The following is a 27,573-nucleotide window of genomic DNA, read 5'->3' as shown; positions in this document are numbered from 1 at the left end:
TCAATTGGATGAGTTGTTTCCAGTTTGGGAAATTATAATGAATAATGTCACAAACCTTCCTCTGTTTTCATAATTTTCTCAGATAATGGGAGTCATTAAATACGTTTTGTTGTGATTTTTGTCTTCCGGTCAGGAAGACATAAATATTTTTAAATATTAGCTCTATTAGCCCTTCCTACAATCTTTCCCTCCATAGATTGCGTCAACTATCACTTCTCTGTTATGTTTATATGAATTTCCACAAAATACTTTACCACAATTGGATATCCCAAACTGATATTTTCTCTAGAGGCTTTGTAACACTTAGATGAGGAATTCAGATTCAGAGAATGTCATACAGGGGAAAGGATTTGTGCCTTCTTTTCCTAGCATTGAAGTTCATGATGACAAATAACATTTTTTTAAGAATCAGAGATCTAATTATGAATTTCTTGCCATCGTGTTTAATTAGAATGAGATCATAACTTTCTGCATTGTTATTTTCTTGGCAAAATGTATCTTAGCTCATTTAATTATTGCAATTTTCCTCTTTGGTCTGATTGTGTCACAAGCAGAAAGTACCTTATAATTGGTTCTGTTTTGTATCAATACAATCAATTCAAGCACCCTAGTTGTTCTTACCTATTGTTTGGATGTTTGTTTTCATATTTGTTGTCAGATCAGCCTGCCAGGATCCAAGAACATTTGCAACAAACTTTTGTCACGGCATTTGTTTTGTCATAGGATATAATCAGCTTGTTTTAATTACCTCAAGACGGATGCTGGGCATTTCTGTCTTTTAATTAGCTGCTTATAGCTAATTCTTTTAAGATCTATTAAGATGCAAACTGTACAGTCCCTGTATAATTTGTGTATGTATTTAGCTTTATGTAAAGCAATATATTCAGAATAGCATGCAAATAAACTTACTTTCTTCATTAAAAATCAGGAGAAAGATTCTGAGTAGAGAAAACTGGAAATTGATGAGGCTTCCCTTAATTGTTAGTCAATAGGAGTTTACCGAGTTCATGGAAATGCAAGAATACTGGGGAAGGAAACAAGAGAGAAAAAAGAATCATGGAAAGGGAAAAGAATATACAGATCCTGAGTGTATTCCTGAGTGTATTTTTTGTACTGGGAATCTTATTTTTTGTTTCACAAATCCTTGGGCTTTATGCAATATTTTCTTATGGAGATCTTTTTTCTTAGGGTTTATAATAAACACGTATCTTTCTTTCTCTGTTTGAGAAAAGGGACATTTGTCCTGTAGATTGGTGGGAATAGTTCAAACACTCTCCTCAGTCTGTAGAATATTATCTATAGTAGTCTTCGCCTAACAACCCTATTTCCATTGCTAAGTGAAGATGTTGTTAGGCAAAACATCATGTGACTGCGCTACAAAGCAACCGTAGTTCCAATAGACACTAGGCAAGGACAGTGTCATTAGGTGAGGACCCCATGTGTCTCCTGCCCTGCTCAATCTGCCAGCTCCATCCTGCTGCTGCTTCCCTAGTCAGGCCTGGCAAGCTCCCTTCAGCAAATAAGACTCCACTGCCTTGCCACACTTACCATTGTCAGCTAAGGGAGGTTTAGGGTGGCAGAGTGTAGGGTGGCCAAAAGGCAGAGATGGGGTGGGAAGATAGGCAGATGTGGGGAGTCGAAGCACATGCTGCAGTCTGGGCTTGGTTCTCAAGTACCCAAATTTTGTTCCCATGACCATGGGGCACTGCAAAGGCTATAACTTTGAGGAACAGTCATAAATACCATTTGTTCAGTCCTGTTGTCACTTCAAATTGTCACCGAATGTTGTTATTAATCGAGGACTGTCTATTTAGAAACATATTTAGAATTTATACCAAAAAAAAGAGTATGAAATCAGATACTTCACTTACATTCCATCTTTATCGGCTACAAAAATATCCGCCCAACTTTTGTAATATCCAGGCTAAAATTATTTTCAATTAATTATTCAGTTATTATTGCAGCAGTATGATTCATGTCAAATTATTTCTGCAATCGATAACAACCATAATTTTGGAAATGCTTTTACTACTAAATGGGTCCTAAAAATAAAAAGAAATAAGCTGGTCATAATAGACTTCTGTCGGATGCAAACTACATATACATAAAGTATGGTATTTATAAAGTTTCTGCTTTCAATCCACTGTAGTTAACTATTACATTCCATAGCGTTCCTTTGCTTTATATCTCTTAAAACACAGATATTTTTTTTTATAAGCTTAGTCCCATAAGGTTTGAGATATTATAGCCTTTCATTTCCTTTCCCAGAAATTCTTTGCAATTGTTTCAAGGGATTTGGTTTAGTAAAAGGAACTGGAGTAGAGCTGGGTTAATTCTTTTCTATGGGCCATGAAGAACATTGTGGTCTTCTACTTCACCCTATCTATGTGTAGAGAGGTTTCCAGGTTACAATTGTTGAAATATAACTCCCGGTACTTTGATTCCTTAGATGACCACTATGCCTGGATTGCCCACAAGGCCTTGCTTCTATGATATTGACCTGGACCCTGATACAGAACAAGTAAAAGGGTTGTTTTGAAGGTTCAAGCTAAAACACAGCATCAGGTAAGTGGCTTACAGAAATGCTACAAGTCCCTTTTTCGAGAATGTTCTGTATTTAGACTTCGCTTCAAAGCTCCTTGATAAAATAAGAAAAGGGTAAGTAAAAATACAGGCTGTATTTTCCAGATAATTAGAGTGACTATTTTAGCAAAAAATATATGCTTTTCTCTTAAGTTTAATATAGTTTATTTTTAAAAGATTCTCAGGACCACTTAAAGTCAGTGGCAGAACAGCTGTTAATTTTAACAACTTTGCATTGCACGTAAAGTGTTTGTTTGCAAAGGAGTTAATACTTGCTAATTATTTCTACTTAGTGGCTTTTCTGTGTTTGTCTTATTACAAACAAACACAAAAGTGATTATACATATAAGGTTATAAAGCGAAGCTAACTTATTTATTTATGAGTCTGAGTGATTTACCGAAAGATATATTCCATATTTATGCTCCGGAGCAGGATATACAACTAAACCTGGCAGCTCCCACATCTTCCTGATGGGCCAGATAATATCAGATGCAGAACTATGGGGAGAGAAGTGTATTAGGAGCAATGGCACTCCACCTGTTTCAATATTAAGCAAGTTCCAGATGCTAAATTTATCTCCCACAATCCAGCAGAAGTGACAGCCTGCTCTGCTGTGGCTACTGTTTATTAGAATGCATGTAACAGGCATCATTGTCTTTACCATGTTATGTATCTGCCCTTCAAGAAGGGTGTGTGATAACCAAGACATAACAAGACTCAAGATATTCCAACGGATACCTGCAAATGCAGCTTTGGACATTCTTAGCTGCATTCTTAGTGCTTCGTGATGAACAAAAACACTAAGTAGGTAAAATAGAATTAAACTGTCAGGTGCTTCTTGTTAAGGGAGGTAGTTAGCAATATCAATCCTATCATGACTTCCTCTTTCAGGGAAGGTGCAGAGCAGCCAACAAACACATACACATAGCAAACAAACAGAACAGAACTTTCTGTCGCAATAATGTGCTGATCATAGAATCATATCATTGGAAAGGACTATGTAAGATCACAGACTGGAGAGTCCATGCTTGAATCTAAACTGAACTCCTCCTGACAAGTGACCATCCAACATCTGCATAATTACATTCAATGAAGGAGAGTCCACTAGCTGTCCTTGATGACAGGTGACAGGTTTTACATTCAAACAGCTCTTATTGCTGAATATGTTTCTAACATTTAATCAGAAATTGCCTTCCTGCAATTTCAACCCATGTTTCTGGGTCTCATTCATTGGAATGATAGAAAAGCAAGTGTTGACCTTCTGTTGTGTGATATTCTCCCAGGTATTTGAAGAGTAATAAGAAATTATTGCAATCGTTTTTCATTCCTTCTCTTCACAGAACTATAGCAATAGACTTACGTTACAAGTTGGACAGAAATATATGGTGAAAAATAACTGTGATAGATTATGTGAAACTTTGTTACATACATACATGTATAAAACACACATACTGTACATACATCTCTCTTAACATTTCACAAGTCTCTAAGGCTGGCTGTGCCATTAGGCCTTAGGATCCCAGGGGACCAAGAAGATCTTACAAAGGCTTGCTTACTGCAATTAATTTCATTCCTTTCTTTGTTCGTGTGCTTTTTATACGTTTAATAATGACTGTTTTTATATATTTGTTTTTTACTTAAAATGCTGTACAGCATCAGAGTTCTTTTTTGGCAGGTGGGCAGCCATACAAATTCGATGAATGTAACAAGGAATGAATAATTAAATCAGTATTATCCATATTTCCTGCAGCATTGATAATAAAATGGTTCTAGCCATATTTACAGTTATCCTTTGAATTTGATATCTGTTTAATGTTTGCGATATTATTGCAGAATTGTACAAAATAAGAAAAAAATATTTTTCTTAATCAAACAAAATGTAATATATATGTATCATTATTTTTACTATAAGCCACCCTGAAAATTTAAAAATAAGTGTTATATGAATATGCCAAATAAATATGTAAAAATTAATAGCTGGAACAGTTAAAAGTTTGTTTTGATTCATTGTAATACAATCATATTAATTCGCAACACAATCTCATTGCAGGAAAGTTAATTTCTGGCATCTTTTTTAGAAAACCAAAAGATTCAATTATTTATACAATGAAAAAGAAAATAATGCTTTGTTTTTCCTTCTATTTTCCAGAGTCTTGAGGGGGGGGAAATGCAGTTTCTATACTTCCTGAAACAAGAAACAAGAATGAATCTGAAAGACACTTAGAACTTATCTGGGAAGACTATTGTGCTAGATTGAAGCAGGATGAATAAGTTCATCTCTACAGAATTTTACATTGAAAAACCAAAGCAAGAACAACCAAAAAAACCTGAATTGTTTCGTACAACCCATGCAATGAAATGTTTCGCAGAACATGCTGTTGCTTACGCACTAATTGTTCACTGTAGTAGATGTGGGGAATGAAAAAGGGATGTATGCATAATAATGGGGGGGGGAGTAACCACTCTTAAGATATATTTGAACCAATAGGCAAAATGTTGAGGTTAATGTCAATTAAGAAAGCAAAATTACGAAATGATGCCTTTTGATACATTTCTTCCATTTCATAGCCACAATGCTCCTTTTTTTCATTCAGCCATGGAAATGTCATAAAAATTATGATGGAAATGTGTAGCTTTGGGCATTACTACGTAAGCAGAAGTGAGAGGCGGTCAAGTTAGGGTTTCAAATGAGTATAGTGCTCATAATCTCATGTCTCTCATCAGCACTGCTTTCTGTCAAATCAGTTTGGACTTCGTGCCTTGAGCTATTTTGTTTGACTCTTCTAGATATTCCAAAGGATAACAAGCATTCTTTCATTTTACAGTCAATGGAAGTAAACAACAATTTATTGTGCAGCTTCCAACTTTAAAGAAATGTGCCATAGGTTCAGTCTGTCTCCTGGTAGAAGTTTTTGCCCTTTTTTGGACAGAACTATCAACTGAGCATTTGAGATCTGAGAATAACAGAACCACACACTGTTAAGTAAATTTAAGGAACACCAAAATTAAATGAACTGCACTGCTCTAGATGAATTTCTTTATTGGAGAAATTTTTTCCCCCATGCCATTTGGGGGACTGATAATCAAAATTCTTTAAGCTGCACCCAGTGCTATAGAAGTAGATGCCCAATGAAGCCTGGAATAACAGAAAAAGTAATCGCTTCCCCTTCATTGTGTCTGTAATTGACAATATAGGTAGTCTTCAGTTTACAGCAGTTCATTTAGTGACCATTCAAAGTTACAACGGCACTGAAAAAAGGGACATATGACCATTTTTCACACGACCGTTGCAGCATCCCCATGGTCACATGATCAAAATCCAGACATGTGGCCATTATGACAGTTGCAGGGTCCCACAGTCACATGATCAATTTTTGGAAGCTTCTGACAAGCAAAGCCAATGGGGAAGCCAGATTCACTTAACTATATTACTAACTTAACAACTGCAGTGATTCACTTAACTGAGGCAAGAAAGGTCATAAATGGAGCAAAATTTACTTGACAAATGTCTCACTTAATAACCAAAATGTTGGGCTCAGTAGAGGTAAGTTGAGGACTACCTGTATTCTTTCTCTACTGTTGTCAACTGCTTTTGCTGGGGATTAGTACCAAAGAGAAGCAGAAGCTGCTGTCTTATGCTTAAAGCAAATGATGCTTCTAAGTTCACATGTCAGTTACATGCAAATAGAAGACATTTTAAATCAGAGCTGAGAAACCTCTGGCCAATTGGGTTTTTTAATTGTATTTAAAAAAATTTAGGCCATACATTGAATTAGTTTTTTATCTTGTTTTTTAACTATATTATATGTATTTCGGATTTTACTGGTTGTGAACCGCCCTGAGTCCTTCAGGAGAACGGCGGTATACAAATTTAATAAATAATAATAATAATAATAATGAAAAGATGTAGCCAATAAAACACCCACTTTTGGCTTACAGAGGGTTTGACTCATGCCTGAAACCCACCCTAAATTTATTCACTGTCTCCTTTCCAAAAATGGAATAAAGTATTTTGCTCCACTGCTCTGTATTGAGGAAAGTCTGCCTTCTTTTCCCCATATGCCTAGGAAGAGAAATAAACCAAAATTCAATTTGCTTCAGCAGATTCCTGCTGCATCATTATATAAGGATTAGGCATTCAATGTCATTTGTAAACAAGGCAGAAACAACTGAACATTCATGTTTGTCATGTTGATTCAAGTTTATTTAAACAAACCAGGAATTTACTGCAGAATAAATTAAATTCTGGTTTATTCCTCTTCTTTGAAGAATAGAGAGGAAGAAGTCCAAGATTTTATATGGGAACCTTTCTGTTCATGCATATAGTTTAAAATAAATGATTTAGCATTATGGTTGCAGAAAATACTTCAGACTACAATATATTTTAACAGAGACTATTCCTCATTGCTGCTGATTATTATCCGAGAATACACCAAATTGCACTAGTTTTACTGTACATAGAAAACAAATGCATTTCCTCCAGGAAGATACTTTCCTCTTTGGTTCAATCAGATGCTCTACACTCTGGAGTAGGACTTTTAACTCATTAAGTGCCTGAAAATAAATTTCTTTTAATCCTCAAAACTGCGTAACTGGCATTTCTGATTGCTGAAATACATCCATTTTGTCATTAATAACTTCATCTGATTTCAAAAGCATAACTCTTATAGAGTAGATCATATGCTTCATTTTCTTCATATTAAGCAGCACTAATTTTATTAGTGGAGCCCATTGTATAAGAAAAGCCTTATAAAATATGACTTTGTCTAATGATAACCTATTACAGTATTTCTCAACTGTGGAAACTTTTAGGAAATGTGGAGTTCAACTCTTAGAATTCCCCAACTATAGTGCTGCCTGGAGAATTCTGGAAGTTGAAGTCCACACACGACTTTAACTTCCTGACTAGGTGGCTCAGTGACTAAGACACTGAGCTTATCGATCAGAAAGGTCGGTAGTTCGGTGATTTGAATCTCTGTGCTGTGGGTAAATTACTACAGCTGTGTGGGGAGCACCAGAGCGTTTCCAGGTTGAAAAGATTAGCCATTTGACATCACAGTTGCCTCGGAGATGCCCAGTTGTGGGTTCCTTTCATGTCTCCATTAAGCTGCCCACCATTTATCTACTCGCAGTTGCCCGCTTTTGTGAGGTTGAGGGGGCCCTCCAACCTTGTGCGTACACATCAAAGAAGTTGAATGACACTGAATGCAATTGGCCCATTTGGGAGAAAGGCGTTTGCAGTGCGTTGGGCTTTGTTGACATGGAGGTACCTGTTGGAAGGGGAGAGTGTCCCCTTTGAGGTCTGGACGGATCATAAGAACTTGGAGGCTTTACAGTCCCCACGTAAATTATCACCAAAACAAATTCATTGTGGCGGAAGCTCCTCCCAACTTCGTTGATCCCCGCAATAATGTCATTATTGCACGACTGTCTCTCAGCTGTTTAGCGATCGCGCGACTCCCCCGTGGAACGACAGAATGCTCTGGAACATTTCTGTTGCTCCCAGAGGTAACAGGTAGTGCTGCGCCGTGGGTGTGCATCCTCCGTGGCTTCCCTTACAGCTGGGTGGTCGTGTCCCCCCCCCACCCCTAATGGCAGCTCCGGGCCGGCCAGCACGTTGGAGCTGACAGACTGTAAGTATGGGTAAAGCTGCCATCTTAAATATACTTGCAAGAGAATGAGCACCACTAAACACAATGGGTATTTCTGAGCAGATACCTTCAGTAAATTGGGCCAGTGAGGGCCACTATTACTATTAAGAACCTGTACACATTTAAGACTGAACTGCATCTTTAATTTCAGCTGTTATTGCTTACTAAATGAAACCATCCTGCATAATTAAAACATTTAATTTTTAGTAGGAGAATATATGAAAATTAAATCATCGTTTTTCATAAAGTAGAGCCACAATGATTGACTCGTTTAAAAGCCACTCTCAGATTCCAGACTTTTATTAAGCTACTTTGTTTTATAGTATATATTTCTACCTCACTGGTAAACAATGAAATAAAAACGTAATAAAAATAAAATAGTAACATAAATTTCATTACATTCAGTTAAAAAAGTAAAGATTGAACTTTACAGGAGTAAAGCTGGTAAATAAGGCTACTGGTTTAGAAGCGTATGGTGACAAAACAAAGGCTGTGGGACAGTTGCCTAATTGCACAATGTGAGTTTCCAGTCATTCTGTTTATCTAACAAATCAGCTAAACTGAAATATTTCTGTGACCATGGCCATAATAGCAACTCCCTGTTCTCTAATCCAAACTTTAGATTTTTATATACACATTCAAATATGAGTTGAGTTCATGAGCATTTTAAAAAGGAGGGGAGTTTTGTGTGTAAAGGGTCAAATATTTATTCAAAAAGTAAACCTTTTTTCATTCAAAAGGTTTTAAGGACATTTGGAAGAAATTAACTTGAATAAGCTGTCATACAATAAAGAGCTTGGCAAAAGAAATTGATTTAGCAGCCTGTGAGTTTGAAAAGAAGGAAAGAGAGAAAGGATCACTTTCTGGATGAACAAAATGTTCATCCCTTACATTAGTCTTAGCAAAAAACCTCCAAACGTTATTTTCTATTCACATGTCACATTATTTAATTCATAAGCAGAGCAGGAATATAGCTTTTGTCTGGATTTCCAGCATTCCTTACAGCTTCTGTTGTTTCATAGACTATGATAAAAACTTAAGCCTCCAAACAACAAAGAAAGCTCAACCTTTTTGAATCAAAACAAGATTTTGGATAATCATCTATTCTTGGAAATATCTTCTTGCTTGTCCCTAAAGGTGCTTTTTTTCAAGAGGCAACTGGACTTTCTGGTTTTTCTTTGAAGACATTTTGCTTCTCATCCAAGAAGCTTCTTGAGCTCAGAAGAAGAAGAAGCTTCTTGGATGAGAAATGAAACATCTTCAAAGAAAAACCATAAAGTCCAGTTGCCTCTTGAAAAAAGCACCTTTGGAACAACCATGACCTGGATGACTGAGAATTTCCATGAACATCTTCTTGCTTGTCTTTTAGCCTATAGGAATCATACCAGGAATCACCATTTGATTAAAATTTTTCTCACTAAAAAATCTGGAATCTAAAGTAATCCAATGAAACTAGGTAGGAGATCCAGATCACTTCACTGGTGGGTTGCTCCTGGTTCTGTCCAGTTCTAAAGAACCGGTAGTAGAACCAGCCCACCCACCCTGATGTCATCAAGGGGCTTCTGTGCATACGCACACACATGCGCGCTCCCGTTGCAAACTTGTAGTAAAGGTAAGTAGAACCCACCCCAGATCACTTGTATAGATAGCTGTAGAAGAGAAATGAGAAAAACAAACATAAAATTACCAATACTAATGAGTATATTAATGATAATGTACTAATGATAAATACCTTTTGGAGGGGATCTGTTGTAACTTTGAATAGTAGCAAAGCAAACAGTCGTAAGTTGAAGACTACTTGTGTGTAAGTAAGCTAGTTTGGAAAAAGATGAGTGATTTTAAAACTGGAGCGGTGGGGAAATGTCACTAATTTCTACTATCCTGATATAGTCTTGATAGCTGAAAATGCAAGGGATGGCAAACTCTAATAATGAAAGTCAAGGAGCTTAGCAGGAGAAAATGGCACCAAAATTAAATATAAAGAAGACCACAATAATGAAGCTGCAACCAGTCTTAGAACCGACAATGAAGATACTGAAGAGCTAGATAGCTTCTGTCTTTTTGGATGAACAATCAATTAAGGAACTAACAGTCGAGAAATATTCAGATGCTTAGATGAATCCAACATGTGGACTATAAAGATCAGAATGGTTCAGGCAATAATTTTTCCCTATGACACTCTCTGGAAGCAAAAGTTGAATTTTAAAGAATTAGGATTAAAAAAAAAAGTATTGATGCTTTTGAACACTAATGTTGGAGAAAACTCCTGATGATACCACAGACAACCAAGAAAACATTTTTTTTTAACCTGGCACCCTTCCCCACCTCAACTGAAATGCCAGCTGTTTTAGGATATAGATGGATTACTTTTCCAAGAGTGTTCAAAACTAACGCAAACAGAAGAGATGATCCATGCAGAGAATTTCTGTATCCGTGAACTACATGGATAGTTTGAAAAGTGGCTAAAGCTTCCATTCCAGGAACTAGCATTGAAACCCTCCCTGAACAGCAACAGCTGGATGTTTTCTTGTCCGCATGTGACACTTGGCAGGAGGAGAAATACAGGTAGTGAAATCTACCAATCCTTGCCCTTCAATTCCCGATGTCAAAACAGCACCAGTTCCCTACCTCATCACTGAGGTAAGAGATGCCTTGACCACTAGGTCGGTGCAATTTATATTGATATGATTTTCTGCCTATCAAGGTCTGGAAGAAAGCATATTAACAAAGTTAAATATAGTTCTAGGACAGATAGCAACTGCCTCTGAGAGAATGCTATCAGGTGTCTATGTTTTTGAACTGACTAAGTCCCTGCTCAGCCAAATGCTAAAGAATGCTGGCATTGCTGCTTCCCACCTTAGACCCCAGATGGGTTCAATAAAGGACCAACAACCTCAACTATACTGTATACAGAAATGCCATTCCATGTCCCAGGGGAGTAGTCTCCCATGTAACACTCAAGATCCTGCAGAAATAAGCTTCCCCTTTCTTGTCCTGCCAATTACAGGACCTACTTTCTCAGTTTATAGTCAGGATATGTTGGGTGTGTTTCCAGGCTTCCAATCTTTATGTTTCAATGGTTGAACATAACTGCCATTTTGTAAATTATTAGAAAGGACAACATTTCATTTAATGAAATGGAGTAAAAGCAGCTAATAATGTATGCTGCGTTACACTGGGTACTGTTTAAGGTGTTACAACATTTATTGCTACTGTAAAACAGTCCTGTTAAAGAAGAAAAGCGGGCTAAGTGGAAAGCTCGTAAACAATACGCTCATAAACAGTATTTTGTATGCTTGCATATTTGTAGCAAATATAAATATCCCTTCACTTTAATTGCAGATTACTTGGCAGGCATGCCTACATGTGTGTTAGCATGAAAATACCTGTCAGATTTAATATTTCTAAAGCTTGGATAAATACAAGGAAAACTGCAGAAACCAACTGCGCAATTGCTTCCTACTTTGTTTAAACATAAATGTATATTGGCCTCAGCATACAAATGGTGGCTATTGATATATATCTCTTCAAATCAGACACTGGCATTTGTCAGATTTACACTTAGGTCATTCTATATAGTTGTACAGAAACCTTGAAGCTATGCCAAATTCCTGCAGCTATCACTAGCGCAAAATAAACACCCATGATAAATGGCTTGTTCACAGATAGCTACTACTGAGCATATATCATGCTTAGTAGTGGATTAATAGTAGTAATAATATGTGGTACCTTGCTCAATAGTAGTTCCTGTGAAAGGGATCTTGGAGTCCTATTGGACAACCATTTAGATATGAGCCAACAGTGTGCAGCAGCAGCTGCTAAAAAAGCCAACACAGTTCTGGGCTGCATAAATAGAGGGATAGAATCAAGATCATGTGAAGTGTTAGTGCCACTTTATAGTGCCTTGGTAAGGCCACACTTGGAATACTGCATTCAGTTTTGGTCACCGCGATGTAAAAAAGATGCTGAGACTCTAGAAAGAGTGCAGAGAAGAGCAACAAAGATGATTAGGGGACTGGAGGCTAAAACATATGAAGAACGGTTGCAGGAACTGGGTATGTCTAGTTTAATAAAAAGAAGGACTAGGGGAGACATGATAGCAGTGTTCCAATATCTCAGGGGTTGCCACAAAGAAGAGGGAGTCGGGCTGTTCTCCAAAGCACCTGAGGGTAGAACAAGAAGCAATGGGTGGAAACTGATCAAGGAAAGAAGCAATTTAGAACTAAGGAGAAATTTCCTGACAGTAGAACAATTAATAAGTGGAACAACTTGCCTGTGGAAGTTGTGAATGCTCCAACACTGGAAATTTTTAAGAAAATGTTGGATAGCCATTTGTCTGAGATAGTGTAGGGTTTCCTGCCTGGGCAGGGGGTTGGACTAGAAGGTCTCCAAGGTCCCTTCCAACTCTGATGTTATTATTATTAATATGGAAAAGTCAAATTCTAAGTGTATAGTTATAATTCTATAGGGGACATCACAAAAATAGTTGCATTGCTAAAATATTGTGGTTCCTGTTCTAAATATTGGCTTAAATCTTGTTTTGTTACAATTCATGGTGAAAACATTTATCGTGCTTACATTCTCTTGCAAGTTTTATTCCTTATACTCAAATCTATTTTTAATATCGTGCACCACTTTGGAGATGCTTGGAAGTGGTTATAAAAAATTTAAATAAGTAAAAGAAAAGTAAAAGTAGGCATTTGTATGAGATCTTTAAAGTTTGAAAAGTAAAATAATCTATTACTTGACAGCCAATCACACACACTTAGACATTAACTTTTGGACATTCATTGAAGATTCTATCCCTCTATTTATATAGATATGGACGTCAGGGGATTGATGCTACAGCCCATAAACTATAGGATAAAAGGCTATCCACCCTGCCTTTATCAAAAATCAGTTTTTCCAAGATATTGAAGTTGAAGTAAAATATTTTATTTGATATTTGAAGTTTTTTTTAAAAAAAATCTAAACGAACTACTCTTTCTGAACTGTTAAACCTACAGATGGACTGTATCCCTTCAAATTGTAGGTAAGGCATCTTTCCAGGATAAACACGTAAAAATATTCTAGTACATAGGTGAACATAAATATTAACATTTTAAAAAAGGGCCGGTTTAGCTCACGCTGGTAAAAGCCTGTTATTAAGGCTTATTAAGAACACAGTAGCCTGCAATTACTGCAGGTTCGAGCCCGGCCCAAGGTTGACTCAGCCTTCCATCCTTTATAAGGTAGGTAAAATGAGGACCCAGATTGTTGGGGGGGCAATAAGTTGACTTTGTAAAAATATACAAATAGAATGAGACTATTGCCTTATACACTGTAAGCCGCCCTGAGTCTTCGGAGAAGGGCGGGGTATAAATGTAAACAAAAAAAAAAAAAAGACATTTGAGAATAGGCTTAGTTCATTATTGGCATCTCACTTGCTGTTATGAGGAAAGGACCTTGGCTCCTCCACATGAGGTAGATCCCTGAGTGGCCCTGGGAGGAGAGTCAACTTGCATACATTGATATGCATGGAAAACTCAAAGTTGTGAACTTATCTTTGTGAGAGGCCCATGTGTGGAGAGGTAGATCTAAACTTCACAAACTTACACCACCTTCAATAATAATTTGAATATTTTGCTAACAAGAAATCCAGGCTAAACTGTCTTTCCCAACATGCTAGCAATTTATGTACAAGATTCAATTATTTAAAAATTATTTTTACAGAAGAATCTTTAGCCACAAGTCTGTTCCTATTTACAGACTGGATGTTATTATGCTCTCTATGAGAAACTAGGCTTTGAAATGCTGGACTATTAGATAAACCACCTTCATTGTTCCGAAGGTGTTCATGACATAGGGCCTGCAACTGAATACTTCACTGTTCGTTGCAAAAGGGAAGCAAAATGATACTCGCAGTGGTTTTGATCAATATTGGTGAATTTCTATCATTTTATAAAATGTAAGGAGGTCAGCTCCATAATCATGTAGACCATCCAAATAATTCCAGAACTAAAGGTTCTCACCCTAATTTTTTATGATATAAATGTAATCCCGATTGATACTGTGATTTAATACGGGACAGCTAAAAGAATTAGCAGCCTCACTGTGGCTATATTCATACAATTTGGTAGCCCATGATTTGCTTAGCAATAATTTTGTGAACCCAATTTATATATTGAATGAAGAATAGAATTAATTACAAAGGAACCTTTTTAAGATGCTATCAACCCTAGGAGCAGGAATCGCATCCTTCAAAGCATATAATCACTTTTACTTTTGCCATTCTTGAGTTCAGGAATGAGAAAATATTTTGCTATCAAGCATTATTATAGGTAATACTATTAACTAGGACTCAGGATAAACTGTATTATGTTGTAGCTTTGACAAGACTGTTTTCTCTTAAAAGCATACAAAACAAAGCTGTGATAGTCAAGGTTACTAATAAGCTATCAAATCATACAAATCTAAATCAAAATAGAAGAAAAAAATATAGCAGAATAGTGTGTATTTATTAGATATTTTTATGTACAAAACCCAGAATTATTTGGAGTTGGGTATTTTAAAATCTATGTAAGTAAATATTTTTTAAATGCACAACACATACATTTTTAAGGTTAGATGGTAGGAAAGCAACCAACAATGACTCGTGTTGTTCTATTTATTAATAAAGCTGGCATTTTAATGTTAATTAAATTTTATTGACATGGCATCTAGAAAGCATAAACTTTCAGTGGAGAGATTAATCCTGGTGCTTCTTTATTTTCTAAATCTGAAGAAGAATTAGTAAGATACAAGTGTTTGGTTTATTTGCTGCTGGCAGTCTTCACACTAGGGATGTATTTAATTATTAAATTTCTATACCACCCATCTCGCCTAAGTAACTCTGGGCAATTTACAAACATAATATTATATTTTATTTTAATCACGTTTTTATTAGAGTACTAAAGACCTTTGAATGGGGACCAAAAGAAACAGAGAGCATGTGAACAAAATATGGTTGAGATTGGTTGTAGCCTAATTTATGTAACATTCCTGTTCCTTCCTATAGCAGATGTATGAACATTGGCAAAGGGCTACTGTGTTCTAGTTCTGAGTGAGAAAAAACAACAGCAGTTTTTAAAAAATGTTTGTTTGGAATTATAGTAGTAAAATATTTTCAGTCTTTGTACATCCTAAATAAATGAGGTTGTTTTTTTTAACATAAAAGCTAGCCAATTCTTTCTGGACCTAGATAAATGCTCTAAAACACATTTACTCTATCTCCATGCTTAAATATGTATATGTAATGATAATTGACATTGAGCAGTGAGGATCAAAATGGTTGATAGTTATGACAAGATGGTTATGGCAGACGTACAACCAAATCCTATCACATTTTGTATTGCATGAAATACCAATGCACATATAAAAATGACTGGGGCTTGGAATGAATTGTACAAGCAGTCTTCAATTTACAACCACAATTGAGCCCAAAATTTATGCTGCTGAGACATTTGTTAAGTGAGGGATTGCTCCATTTTACAACCTTTCTTGCCAGTTAAGTGAATCACTGCAGTTGTTAAATTAGTAACACTGTTAAGTGAATTTGGCTTCCCCATTGACTTTGCTTGTCAGAAGGTCACAAAAGGGAATCATAGGACACTACAACTGTCATAACTATGAATCAGTTGCCAAGCGTCTGAATTTTGATGGCCTTTTCTTGGCAATTTTTCAGGAGTAGTTTGCCCTTGCCTGCTTTCTAAGGCTGAGAAAGAGTGAATGACCCAAGCTCAATCAGTTGGCTTTGTGCCTAAAATGGTACTAGGTCAATCGCCTTATTTCTAGCCTAATGACAGAACTGTTATGCCAAGCTGGCTCTACACAAAGTACTTCAGTTATATATGATTTGTATTATTTCAGTAAGATTTAGCAGCTGCTCAAATTTTAGGCCAACATTAATTGCAAGAATTGATTAGGCAGAAAGAGAAGCTGGGGGATTGGGAAATTGCAATTTACATGGTGAATTCAAAAAACAAGGGAGAAAATGTATGATGGTTCTTTCTAATGGAGCCTTTGTTAAACCTTTCTTAAATTTAAATAATGTTATTAATTCTTGTAATGTTACAAATCACAAACCAGGAACTCAGACTTCATATATGGTATCGGATTACTGCACTGGACTACAAAAACTTTTGGTCTAATATCGGTATTTAAACTCAAATCTGGTGGATATCTATTTTTCTTTTTTGTAAAAAAAATATTAACAGTTAAACGATAAGTATAAAATTGTCCTTCTTCAGCCTTTGAATGCACTCCTCTGAAAGAACTATTGTCCGTACTCTTGATAATAAATTTATATATATATTGATATTTGTAGAAAACCCCAGGGAAATTTTCCAATGGAATTTTTCCATTCTTTCTACTGCAAGAAACATTCTGATTCCATCTTTATGTTATAAGTACTTTGTTTATAAAATAGCAGCTCTACAATATTTAACAGATTGCTAATCATTTTGGATTAATCATCTAATATTTCCTTCTAGAATTCACCAGAGAACAGATACGTATTTAATATTTATTGTTTCTGGTTAAAAAAAAAACCCTCGTCAGATCTTGAGATTAGGTTTCCTTTAGTTCAATAAATCATTTATTCTAAATAGATTCTACTTTTTCAACTTAACATTGTATTTGTTTTTGTTAAAAAAAATTAGATTATTGGATATTTTTTTTTAGTATTGGAAACAGTTGTAGCAGATCATCCATTTTCTAAAACCAAAATTATAATACAGCATCATAAGAAGGCCCAGCAATGTTACCATAATAACTATCTTTAATTTTCATAAATGGAACTGCTTAATTTAGAACAGCAGTACCTAAAGCTTATATATAAATCCGGGAATATTAGTACTGTTTCTAAATACGTGAATAAACCTGCTAGGAACACTATAGCATACTGTTTCAAATTCAGACTTGTAAGCCCTCCTTTATTAATTCAAAAGCAATACCATTCAAAATCAATCAATTTAAGGCATTTTCCTTCTTTATAAATGTATTTATAATAATCTGCCAAATTGTAATTTATTCATATTGGAGAAAATTGGAATCAGGGGGTGAGGGGACAATTAAACCTGGGTAAAGTTGTCATCTTTATTGCATCAAATTCACCAAACCCTGAATAATTTGCTCTTCCTATGTTTTTCCAAAGAACCCTATTTACGAGATATGATTGCTGCCAATTAATTGAGAATTTTAGAGACTATTCTACCCAATAATTTGAATCAGAAACAATACTATAGCAAATTGATTACTCTCTGAATATGGAATGGCACAAAGACAGAAAAGTGAGACCTATAGGAAGAGTGAAAACCCTTCTAATATTTTTATTAATACTGGCATTTTTTTCACCAAAGTTTAGAAAAACAATTGCCTAATAAGTTATAACTGTACAATCAGAGATGGATTTCAGCAGATTCTGACCAGTTCCAGAGAACTGGTAGTGGAAATTTTGAGTAGTTCGCAGAACCAGTAGTAAAAATTCTGATGCCCCGCCCCCATCTATTCTCTGCCTCCTGAGTCCCAGCTAATCAGGAGGAAATGGGGATTTTGCAGTAACCTTCCCCTGGAGTGGGATGGGAATGGAGATTTTACAGTATCCTTCCCATGCCATGCCCATCAAACCACGCCCACCAAGCCATGCCACACCCACCAAGCCACACTCACAGAACCGGTAGTAAAAAAATTTGAAACCCACCACTGTGTACAACTAACATTAATAAACCTTACTGTGCTTTCATGTCTGTGTGATTCCTAATTGGTTCAGAAACACCAAATCCTGAATGTGAGTAGCCATTTTTAAAATGTTTTTAAAAATCCTTGAAACACTTCATGAAAGGGTCAAGGGAGTGTGTGGAGTTCTGATAAGAAGAAGGAAAGAAAATGTTGTTCTTGTTTGCTTCCTTGCTTGGGGGGTTAATGATATCATTGAAAAGTGTCCTAAAATAGAGCACAAGATATTAAATGTAATAAGTGAAAACATGATGTCCCACCCGTTTGCTACTGGAAAATTGGTTAATTTCTTAAGCATGGTGTTTAGAATGATATATATTGACTAGCCCTAATAGGATTTCCTGTTTACTGAGAGCTCTGAGTGCTAATACTCTGTTGGAGAGTTCTCACATTCTGTCTCTGATCAGTCTTCAAGTCTCAGCCAACAAGAAGAGCAGCAGTCCAGCTTCCCTGAGCTAATTCATTCAATTCATATGCTTGATATGTAATCCACTGCTCAATGAATCACTAGCTGATTAATGTTTTCAGCAATAATATTAACTAATCATTTTTTTCACTTTGCTAGTAACTAAGAGAAGGTCATAACTTTTCCCATGGAAAGTTGGATTATTAATGAACGCAATCCATATGCTCCTATATAGAAACCAGAATCAGATGTTTCTGTGGCAATACTTTATAGATTGCAACGATCTTGCTTTGAATGGCTGAAGCCTCTCTCTCTCTCTCTCTCTCTCTCTCTCTCTCTCTCTCTCTCCCTCCCTCCCTCCCTCCCTCTCCCCCTCTCTCTTTTGATGACCCAAGGGAGATAAGCAATTATTCTAATTGTTTAAATAATAATTATATTCTTTCCTCCTTCATATGATATTCAACTCAATGTTATGGATACTTTAGTGGAAATAGGAAATGTTTTATCTGAGACCACTGGGTCGTGCCCAGCAGAGTTCAAGCTGGAATGGTATTATTGTATCATAACTTATTTTTTTCACACTAAACATGCAAGGAATGAGTATCACATTTTATCTTTATAAAAATATCACTATGTATTTCTTGTAGAACATCAACAGAGACTTCAGGAGATTGTCATTGGCAAAAGTTTCTCCCAACAGAAATGCAAAGAATGTAAATGCGCAACTGTTATTAACAACCGAGTGTGAGAAACATAAGGCTGGAAGACTGTTACACAAACAAAAATGCAGGGGAAAGTGCACTGGATTTGAACTGAGATATTAAGTCATAATTCATACTATTCAATGACTATATCAGCTGTCTGTAATGACTCTTATACCTCTTACAGTAAAGGTTTGATCCCAGGCTATATTATTCAGGTTTCTGAGAAACATGCTAAGTTTATGCCAGCCTTTTTTGTATTTATTTCATATCTTATTTTTCACATTTCTGAACCACCCGTCTCCCTCATAGAGAGATTCCAACTTTGAGGAAGGTGATAGTGAGCAACTTTGAAACAGTTAGTAATATCAGCTAAATGTATGTAGGTATGTATAAATGTATGTGTGAGGTAAGGATTGGGGAAGAGGGAGAAAGAGAAAGAATTTAGTGTGGTGATTAAGAGCAGTCAACCAGAAACCAGGAGACCAGAAAGTCTTCTCCTAATTCAGGTACAAAGCCAACTGGTAACTTTGGGCTAGTCACTATCTCTCAGCCCTAAGAAGCAGGCAAAGACAAACTACTTTAAAAAAATGCATCTGTCACTTCTAAAAAAACAAATATTTATCCTCTATAAAATGGGAGAGCCAGTTTCATCTAGAACAGGGGTCACCAACCTTTTGGACCTCAGGGACCACTAAATTCATAATTTTAAATCCTACGGACCAATAATATGAATTCTTTAAAAAGATAAGTAGTATTTAGTGCAATAGAAAAAAATGCAAATAATTTTTCTACGGACCACCAAAATTTTCTCATGGACCATCAGTGGTCCATGGACCATCAGTTGGTGACCGCTGATCTAGAAAGCCAGTTTGGTCTAAAGCAGGGATGGCAAACCTTTTCAGCACTGAGTGCCCAACCGGAATGCGCACTCACATGCATACACCAGAGTGCCAGAAACCCGAAGATCAGCTGACGGTGTGCATGCACACGCTGGCTGGCTGGTCTTTAGATTCATGAAGACCAACTGGCTGGTGCACATGCGCATGCCGGAAACCAGAAGAGCAAGTGGTGATGGCGTGTGTGCCCACAGAGAGGGCTCTGTGTGCCACCTCTGGCACACGTGCCATAGGTTCACCATCACTGGTCTAATGGTTAAGGCACCAGGCTAGAAAGTGGGATACCATGAGTTTAAGTCCCACCTTTGTCGTGAAATCCAGTTGGGTGACTTTGGGTGAGTCACTCTCTCAGTCAACCACCTCACAGGGTTGTTGTTGTGGAAAAAATCAGAGGAGGAAGGTGTGTCAGATATGCTCTCCACCTTGAGTTATTTGTAAAATAATAATGGTGCAATACAAATAAATAAATGGGGTTAAATACATCTCCTAGGGTTCCAAAAAGCTTTGAAAACATGTTTTTTGTCCCAGGCCTGGGGTTGATGTTTATTGCTTGTCTGAAGCTACTGCTTTGTTTTGATGATCTTGCTTGTTAGATCATTTGAGTCTGATTTAATGTTTTAGTTGTTTGTGTGTTTTGTCTCCTACTTAAAGTCTATTGGAGTTGGATAACTAATAAATTTATGTAAATAAACAAGTAAAATCTGGTTTGATATAACCTACCTTTATACAAATCAAATGCTTCTTTTGTTGTAGAAAAAAGAAACAGGATAATGCAAAGGTGACTCCATTCACTGATTTCTCCTTCTCCAGCATCGCCTATTATGTATTTCTGGAAAGTCACCTAGCTGTCTGAAGCATCTTGGATTCCCATGCTGAGGAGCAGAGCGAGAATAATATAAAAAAAAGGATAAATATCACCACTCCTTCCTCCAATGCAAGGCAGAATGTAAAGCCTCCCCCCCTTAAACTTGCCAAGTTTTGAAAAAAACTAATGTAGGACATGACACACAAAATGTCATGTCCTTTGGTTTTAGACAAAAGTATTTTGTGTTTTTGTAAGAGAATGTCCTAAGAGAACACATAAAGGAGGGACTGCTTAGGCTGAAATGGCTAAAGAAGAAATGAATAGAAATACAAGGGAGACTCTTCAGGGTTAATAAGTAATTCATTTCATCTACGATCATCTCAGAAGCTTTTGCTGCCTTTTAATCTTATCTTTGTCTTTTGAGCAGGCTGGTTGTGTTCTTTCTCTTGTCCATTTAACTAAAGGAACAAGAACAGGGAGGGACGGATGGAGGGAATGAGGTCACCCAATTAGACATCAGGCCACAAAATACTCTGAACTTGAAATGGAGCTTATATATTGAGTAAAAGACAAAGAACTGCAGCCTGACAACAAGAATGAATCGGGGTGAAATGCTACAGGTTCGCACTGGTTCAGGAGAACCGATAGTAACAAAAGCTATTGGTTCGGGCAAACCAGTAGTAAAAAAATGCTACCAGTTCATCCGAACCGCTATTTCCAATGAACAGCTGTGCCGTGCGATTTATATTTGCTAGAAAGCAGGAAATCCTGCTTTCTAGCGAATCTAACTCACCTGGCCCAGCTGTTCTCCCCTCGATGTTCTACTTACCTTCTTAAGCCTCCTTTTTCTGCATGAAGCATGCGTTTGGCTCGCACTGCGCATGCGAACCAGTGGCAAACTGCGGAGGACTGAATACATGAAATAAGGAAAAACATAAAATACAATTTTCTTGCTCTTCCTATTAGAAATACTGTTTACCTGATTTGTACCCTACTTTAAAGCATGAGTTTGCTGCACCATGGTTTATTGGAAAAAACAAAGTGACAAAGTTCATATAATATGCTAAGCCAAAGAAAACTGTGTCATGTCTTAGTGAATGATGCGAGGCAGGTTCATTTAAAGGATAGTTTCTCCAAATATGAACAAAATGTGTGTGTGTGTAATAAGCTTTTATCTCTCAGACCACAATCCTAAACTGCCAGCTCTCATTTGGACCATTCCAATTGTCCATAAGAATGAGCCATCTTCCCTCCTTTATCTGCCACTCTGAAAACAGATTGAAGGAACATGTTTAATTTAGAAAAGACAAGACTAGGTGAGAAATTAAAGCACGCTTTAAATTTCTGAAAGGATCCCACACAAAGAAAGTCAAGAATTATTCCATGTTTTTTCCACAATGCAGGATTCATGCTAAGGAAAAGTCAGATTTCATATCAGTGTTAGACGAAACATCCTAATCCTGGGAAGTGTTTGACATTTGAATAAATTACCTGTGGAGATAATGAACTCCCATTCACTGGTGTTGTTTTAGCTTCATTGAGAGTAATACTGGAACTCGAAGGCTTGCAGTCAGAGATCCAAGGACACAGTTGTTGATAAAGTAGGTTTATCACAGAGAAGAAGGGATCCTTTTGAACTGCAAGTCCAATGCAGCAAGACAGTATCAAATCATAAAGAATAAATGTATCTACTAACTTCACTAAAATATGTCCTAACACTCAAATAAGTTATTCAGGTCACCCAACCTTCTGAAACAGGTTATTTTCCAACTCAGATTGGGCTATTTCCTCTGTCAGTTTGGTTGCAGGGAGATTGTCATCTCTATGCATTCTGTGTTGAAGCATAACATAAAGTGGCACCATTTTAAAATAAATTTGAAGCTGCTTGGAATAATTACATATAATTACATAATTACATATATTAATCAGATTTGGAAACAAAGTGTAATATTTTCAGATGCACACAGGAAGCAGAATGTGATCAAAATGTAATATAATGTCATGGAGATAGCAATGGAAGCATTAGTAGAAAACCGACAACCCTCTGTACAAACTGGCCCAAACTTTTGTGTGTGTGTGTGTGTGTGTATGTCTATCTGTCTGTCTATGAGAGGGTATTAATGCTTAGCCACTCAGAATGGTGAACAGCAGCTTATGATCAACTGTTTCTTAGCTTCATTCGAGGACAGATATATAAGTTGTACAAAAGAAATATTACTGTACCTTCCTTCTAACATCCTGGGGAGTAATATATTAAACCTCATTAAAGCTTTTTTGTGAGGAACAGAGAATATTGCAGGATTTAGGTGCAGAAAAGGCTCAGATAAAGAGACTCAGAATATACCACTACTGTAATGTTTCTCTACTGATCCAAATCAAAGACACATTATCCGATCTCGGTGAGGCCTTTTTTAGGGCTAAGGATTATGAAGGACTGGCATAATTTATTAAATTATTAATTACATTAATTAACGGAGTATCACTCAATTAAAGACTATTCAACAATTAAAAAGGATTGGAACTAGGCAACTCCCCCCACCCACCCAATGAAGCAAAACTATCAATAAGGATGATATGAACCAAGGACCCATCCCAGAAAATGGATTTTGTCCAGTATTTCAGATGGCAAATGTTCAAATGGGCTTTCATTAAGATAAAGCCAAGCTCAGTGGACACACAACAGGAAACTAAGAACAGCTTTCTTGACAAAATTAGATTGGACTGAAGTTGCTTTGGAATCTAGGTATATGGTAATTGTATATTATGAATAATTATTTGATCACTTAAACTAAGTTAGTGGTCAAAAACTATTTCTAAAGCTATATGCCTTAACTTTAAGAAAGTCTGATCGAGAAGACATCCTATCTACTAAATTGACTATGATGGTTCTATATTAAATGTTCCCTAATCAGGTACCATTGTGACATGCTGGGATTCCAAACCACAGAATTACTAGCTAGGGAGATCATTTCAATTTGCAATGTAGGGACTTGTAGTCTCAACACAAATGGAAAAGTTATTTTAAGCCTAAAATTTAGTATCTAATTTCAACTAATTTCAACCTGCCTTCCATTGAGGACCTGTATACTGCACAAATCAAAAAGAGGGCTGTGAAAATATTTACAGATCTCTCATATCCTGGACATAAACTGTTTCAACTCCTACCCTCAAAATGACGCTATAGAGCACTGCACACCAGAACAACTAGACACAAGAACAATTTTTTCCCAAACACTATCACTCTGCTAAACAAATAATTCCCTCAACACAATCAAACTATTACTAAATCTGCACTACTATTAATCGTCTCATCGTTTCCATCACCCATCTCCTTCCACTTATGACTGTATGACTGTAACTTTGTTGCTTGTATCCTTACGATTTATATTGATATTGTTTCCTGGTTGCTTATTTGTACCCTATGACTATCATTAAGTGTTGTACCTTAATTAAGATATCTTTTCTTTTATGTACAATGAGAGCATATGCACCAAGACAAATTCCTTGTGTGTCCAATCACACTTGGCTAAAAAAAAATTCTATTCTATTCTTTTCTAACTAGAAACTAACATTCCTAATTCTTCATTAACATATGCAACTGGATGGCACTGGAATGCTTTTCTACAATCAGTGTCCTTTCCTTTCAGCCTCCCCTGCAATGGTAATTACGTTTTGTAGCACTGAGAGAAGAGTAATGAGATAAGAAGGTTGCCAAGGAAATGGAGGATAACCCTGCCTTTCACCCTGCCAGAAAGAAAATAATTTGCATCCCAACACATCCCTTCATGCCATATATATTTTACACTGTTGCTAATTTTATCCTGGCTTGCATTCCTAGGATTATGCATCCAGGAACCTGAAGGAGCTCTTAACTCAGCAGAAAGTTCCCATCAGAATTTGCCTTGACTGCTTTGTGAAAGAATAAATGATTGGCTCTGTAGGAGTGCCTGGCATGTTATATTTTCCACTCCGCTTGACCTCTACTTTTCTGATGCGAGATGATACAGTATAACTGAAAGCAGTAATTGTAGGCATGGGCTGGGATAATTTCATCAACCGAAACAGATCTGAACTGTTGCTTGAGAGGCTGAAAGGGTCTTCAGAGGGCCCTCCTCAAACATATTTGTTTATCTTATTCATGGGCACTGCTGAGTCAGCCTCTTTTCTAAGCTGCATGATGTTTAAATTGAACCAGGAATGAACTTAGGCCTGCTGTGCCTGGAAGAAATTAAAGAGCTTATGAAGAATATCAGTTGTGGTTAATCAGGAATTTGATGATATTCCCTCGTTGAAATGTGTGTAGATACTGAGACAGCCCTTACAGCGTAATCATGCTTTTATCTCTTTGCATTGTTCTTTTTCTTCAAAGTTTGATTTCCCCCCCACCCCACCAGATCACATAGGGGGCCTGCTGAAATTCCAGTAAAAGTAATAACCTTTTAGATGAAAAGTCTGTACTAACATTAATTCCGAAAATATTCATCATCCAGTCTTGGATGAACCTCCAATGTCTTTTAAAGATATTTTCGCGAAACAAACTGTTCAACCACCGAGACACAAAGAAACTGGATTTGTGATGGTGGCCATCTTCTATGTATGAGAGAGTTCTGTTTCTTTGTATTGTTTGCCTTGCAGGAGATCCATATTAATATTATCTTCAAAACGACTGGAGATCAATAGTTTCTTAAGACTCAAAAAGAATAACGTGTGAGCCAACTTTTGCACCTCAACCATAGAGCAAGCTAAGTGAGATTATCATATGAAATCAGGAAGAATGCCTTTCCCCTGAGTTAGCGCAGACATCCCATTGGAGTCAAGCATCACATCAGATCTGGCAATTCGAGGACTTTAGAAAAACTTCAAAGGCCAAATGGATAAGAGCAGAGCTGGCATTCAGCTGGTTTGGACCAGTTCGGATGAACCGACAGAGGCGACCTGCGGGAGGGCCTGCCCCGCCCACCCACCACGGTGCTATGCCATCCTATTTAGCCACATTTTCTAAGCCGCTCACATTTTCAGTGTGCGGTGAACCAGTGGTAAAATTATATGAAACCCACCTCTGGGTGAGAGCCCTGAAAATGTTAATTCTATAATATGAGCTTCTTTGAAGCACATTGCCTCAGAGCGGTAGGTACATTTCAAAGAGGATAATGTTTATAAGCCCCAAAATAGAACAGAATAGAATAGATTTTTTTATTGGCCAAGTGTGACTGGACACACAAGGAATTTGTCTTGGTGCATATGCTCTCAGTGTACATAAAAGAAAAGATAGGTTTGATCCATATCATAAATTTGGAAGAGTTGAAGTTGACTGTTATATATATATATGTTCCTACTGCTAATTTTCTTGGACCAGAGCTGAGGTTCTATTTTTTTCAAGATTTAAACATGAAACCGTGAGTAAGAATCCAGCTAAAATAAAGCAATTGATTACAAGTCAAGACTGAGAATGCTGGATGTTGGATAGATTGTGCCAAATCTGTGAATTTGCAAAAGTTACCACTGAACAGATTTGATATTATTCTCTCCCATGCCTTTAGGAATAAATTGCCTTAAAATAATTTATTGTGTCTATATGTGCAGTTTGCCCACTTTTATAAACACTGCACAGTCCTGTTTTTGTCGAACAGTAAGTATGCATGACTCTTAATTTTTTCCAGTACTATTTGCTACTATAATAATTGTGAGTGAAAACACAAATGGGTGAATGGGGGGGGGCATTTGCCATAAGCCCAGCTGACTGAAACTGGTTACATGGGTCTTCCAGCTTCTCTTCTCCAAGGGTGGAGAAACCCTTTTTTATTATTTAGTTCAGTGTTTGACAAGCTTTTGTTCAGGATGTCCTAACTTTCTCAGTTATTATATGAGAATAGAATAGAATAGAATAGAATAGAATAGAATAGAATAGAATTTTTTATTGGCCAAGTGTGATTGGACACACAAGGAATTTGTCTTGGTGCATATGCTCTCAGTGTACATAAAAGAAAAGATACGTTCATCAAGGTACAACATTTACAACACAATTGATGATCAATATATCAATATAAATCATAAGGATTGCCAGCAACAAGTTATAGTCATACAGTCATAAGTGGAAAGAGATTGGTGATGGGAACTATGAAACGATTAATAGTAGTGCAGATTCAGTAAATAGTCTGACAGTGTTGAGGGAATTATTTGTTTAGCAGAGTGATGGCCTTCGGGAAAAAACTGTTCTTGTGTCTAGTTGTTCTGGTGTGCAGTGCTCTATAGCGTCGTTTTGAGGGTAGGAGTTGAAACAGTTTATGTCCAGGATGCGAGGGATCTGCAAATATTTTCACGGCCCTCTTCTTGATTCATGCAGTATACAGGTCCTCAATGGAAGGCAGGTTGGTAGCAATTATTTTTTCTGCAGTTCTAATTATCCTCTGAAGTCTGTGTTTTTCTTGTTGGGTTGCAGAACCGAACCAGACAGTTATAGAGGTGCAAATGACAGACTCAATAATTCCTCTGTAGAATTGGATCAGCAGCTCCTTGGGCAGTTTGAGCTTACTGAGTTGGCGCAGAAAGAACATTCTTTGTTGTCCTTTTTAATGATGTTTTGATGTTAGCTGTCCATTTGAGATCTTGCGATATGATAGAACCCAGAAATTTGAAGGTTTCTACTGTTGATACTGTGTTGTCAAGTATTGTGAGAGGTGGAAGTATGGAAGGGTTTCTCCTAAAGTCTACCACCATTTCTACGGTTTTGAGTGTGTTCAGTTCCAGATTGTTTTGGTTGCACCACAAGGCTAG

At 36.8% G+C, this 27,573-nt stretch overlaps 1 protein-coding gene and 1 long non-coding RNA gene across 5 annotated transcripts in view; one reads left to right on the top strand and one right to left on the bottom strand.

The window, feature by feature from the left end:
* MTHFD1L (methylenetetrahydrofolate dehydrogenase (NADP+ dependent) 1 like) overlaps positions 1-7,244 on the top strand; it is a 138,118-nt gene extending 130,874 nt beyond the window's left edge. The window contains exons 27-28 of the mRNA XM_058169615.1: positions 2,450-2,565; positions 4,734-7,244. Of these exons, the coding sequence (XP_058025598.1) occupies positions 2,450-2,539 (90 nt within the window). The 3' untranslated portion in view covers positions 2,540-2,565; positions 4,734-7,244. The remainder of the gene's footprint in view (positions 1-2,449; positions 2,566-4,733) is intronic.
* Positions 1-27,573, bottom strand: part of LOC131191488 (uncharacterized) — an 86,934-nt gene that overhangs the window by 20,743 nt on the left and 38,618 nt on the right. For 2 of the 4 annotated variants that reach the window (XR_009153514.1, XR_009153515.1), the window contains exons 3-6: positions 22,291-22,436; positions 21,629-21,708; positions 20,715-20,866; positions 910-2,042 (exon numbers count right to left, since the gene is read on the bottom strand). This is a non-coding gene — a long non-coding RNA (uncharacterized LOC131191488). The remainder of the gene's footprint in view (positions 1-909; positions 2,043-20,714; positions 20,867-21,628; positions 21,709-22,290; positions 22,437-27,573) is intronic. The other 2 variants (XR_009153517.1, XR_009153516.1) reach the window with 2 other exon arrangements.

This window comes from Ahaetulla prasina, chromosome 1 (assembly GCF_028640845.1).
Source record: "Ahaetulla prasina isolate Xishuangbanna chromosome 1, ASM2864084v1, whole genome shotgun sequence".
Classification (NCBI taxonomy): domain Eukaryota; kingdom Metazoa; phylum Chordata; class Lepidosauria; order Squamata; family Colubridae; genus Ahaetulla; species Ahaetulla prasina.
Note: the sequence above shows the minus strand (reverse complement) of the source record. Positions and strands in the feature narration are given on the sequence as shown.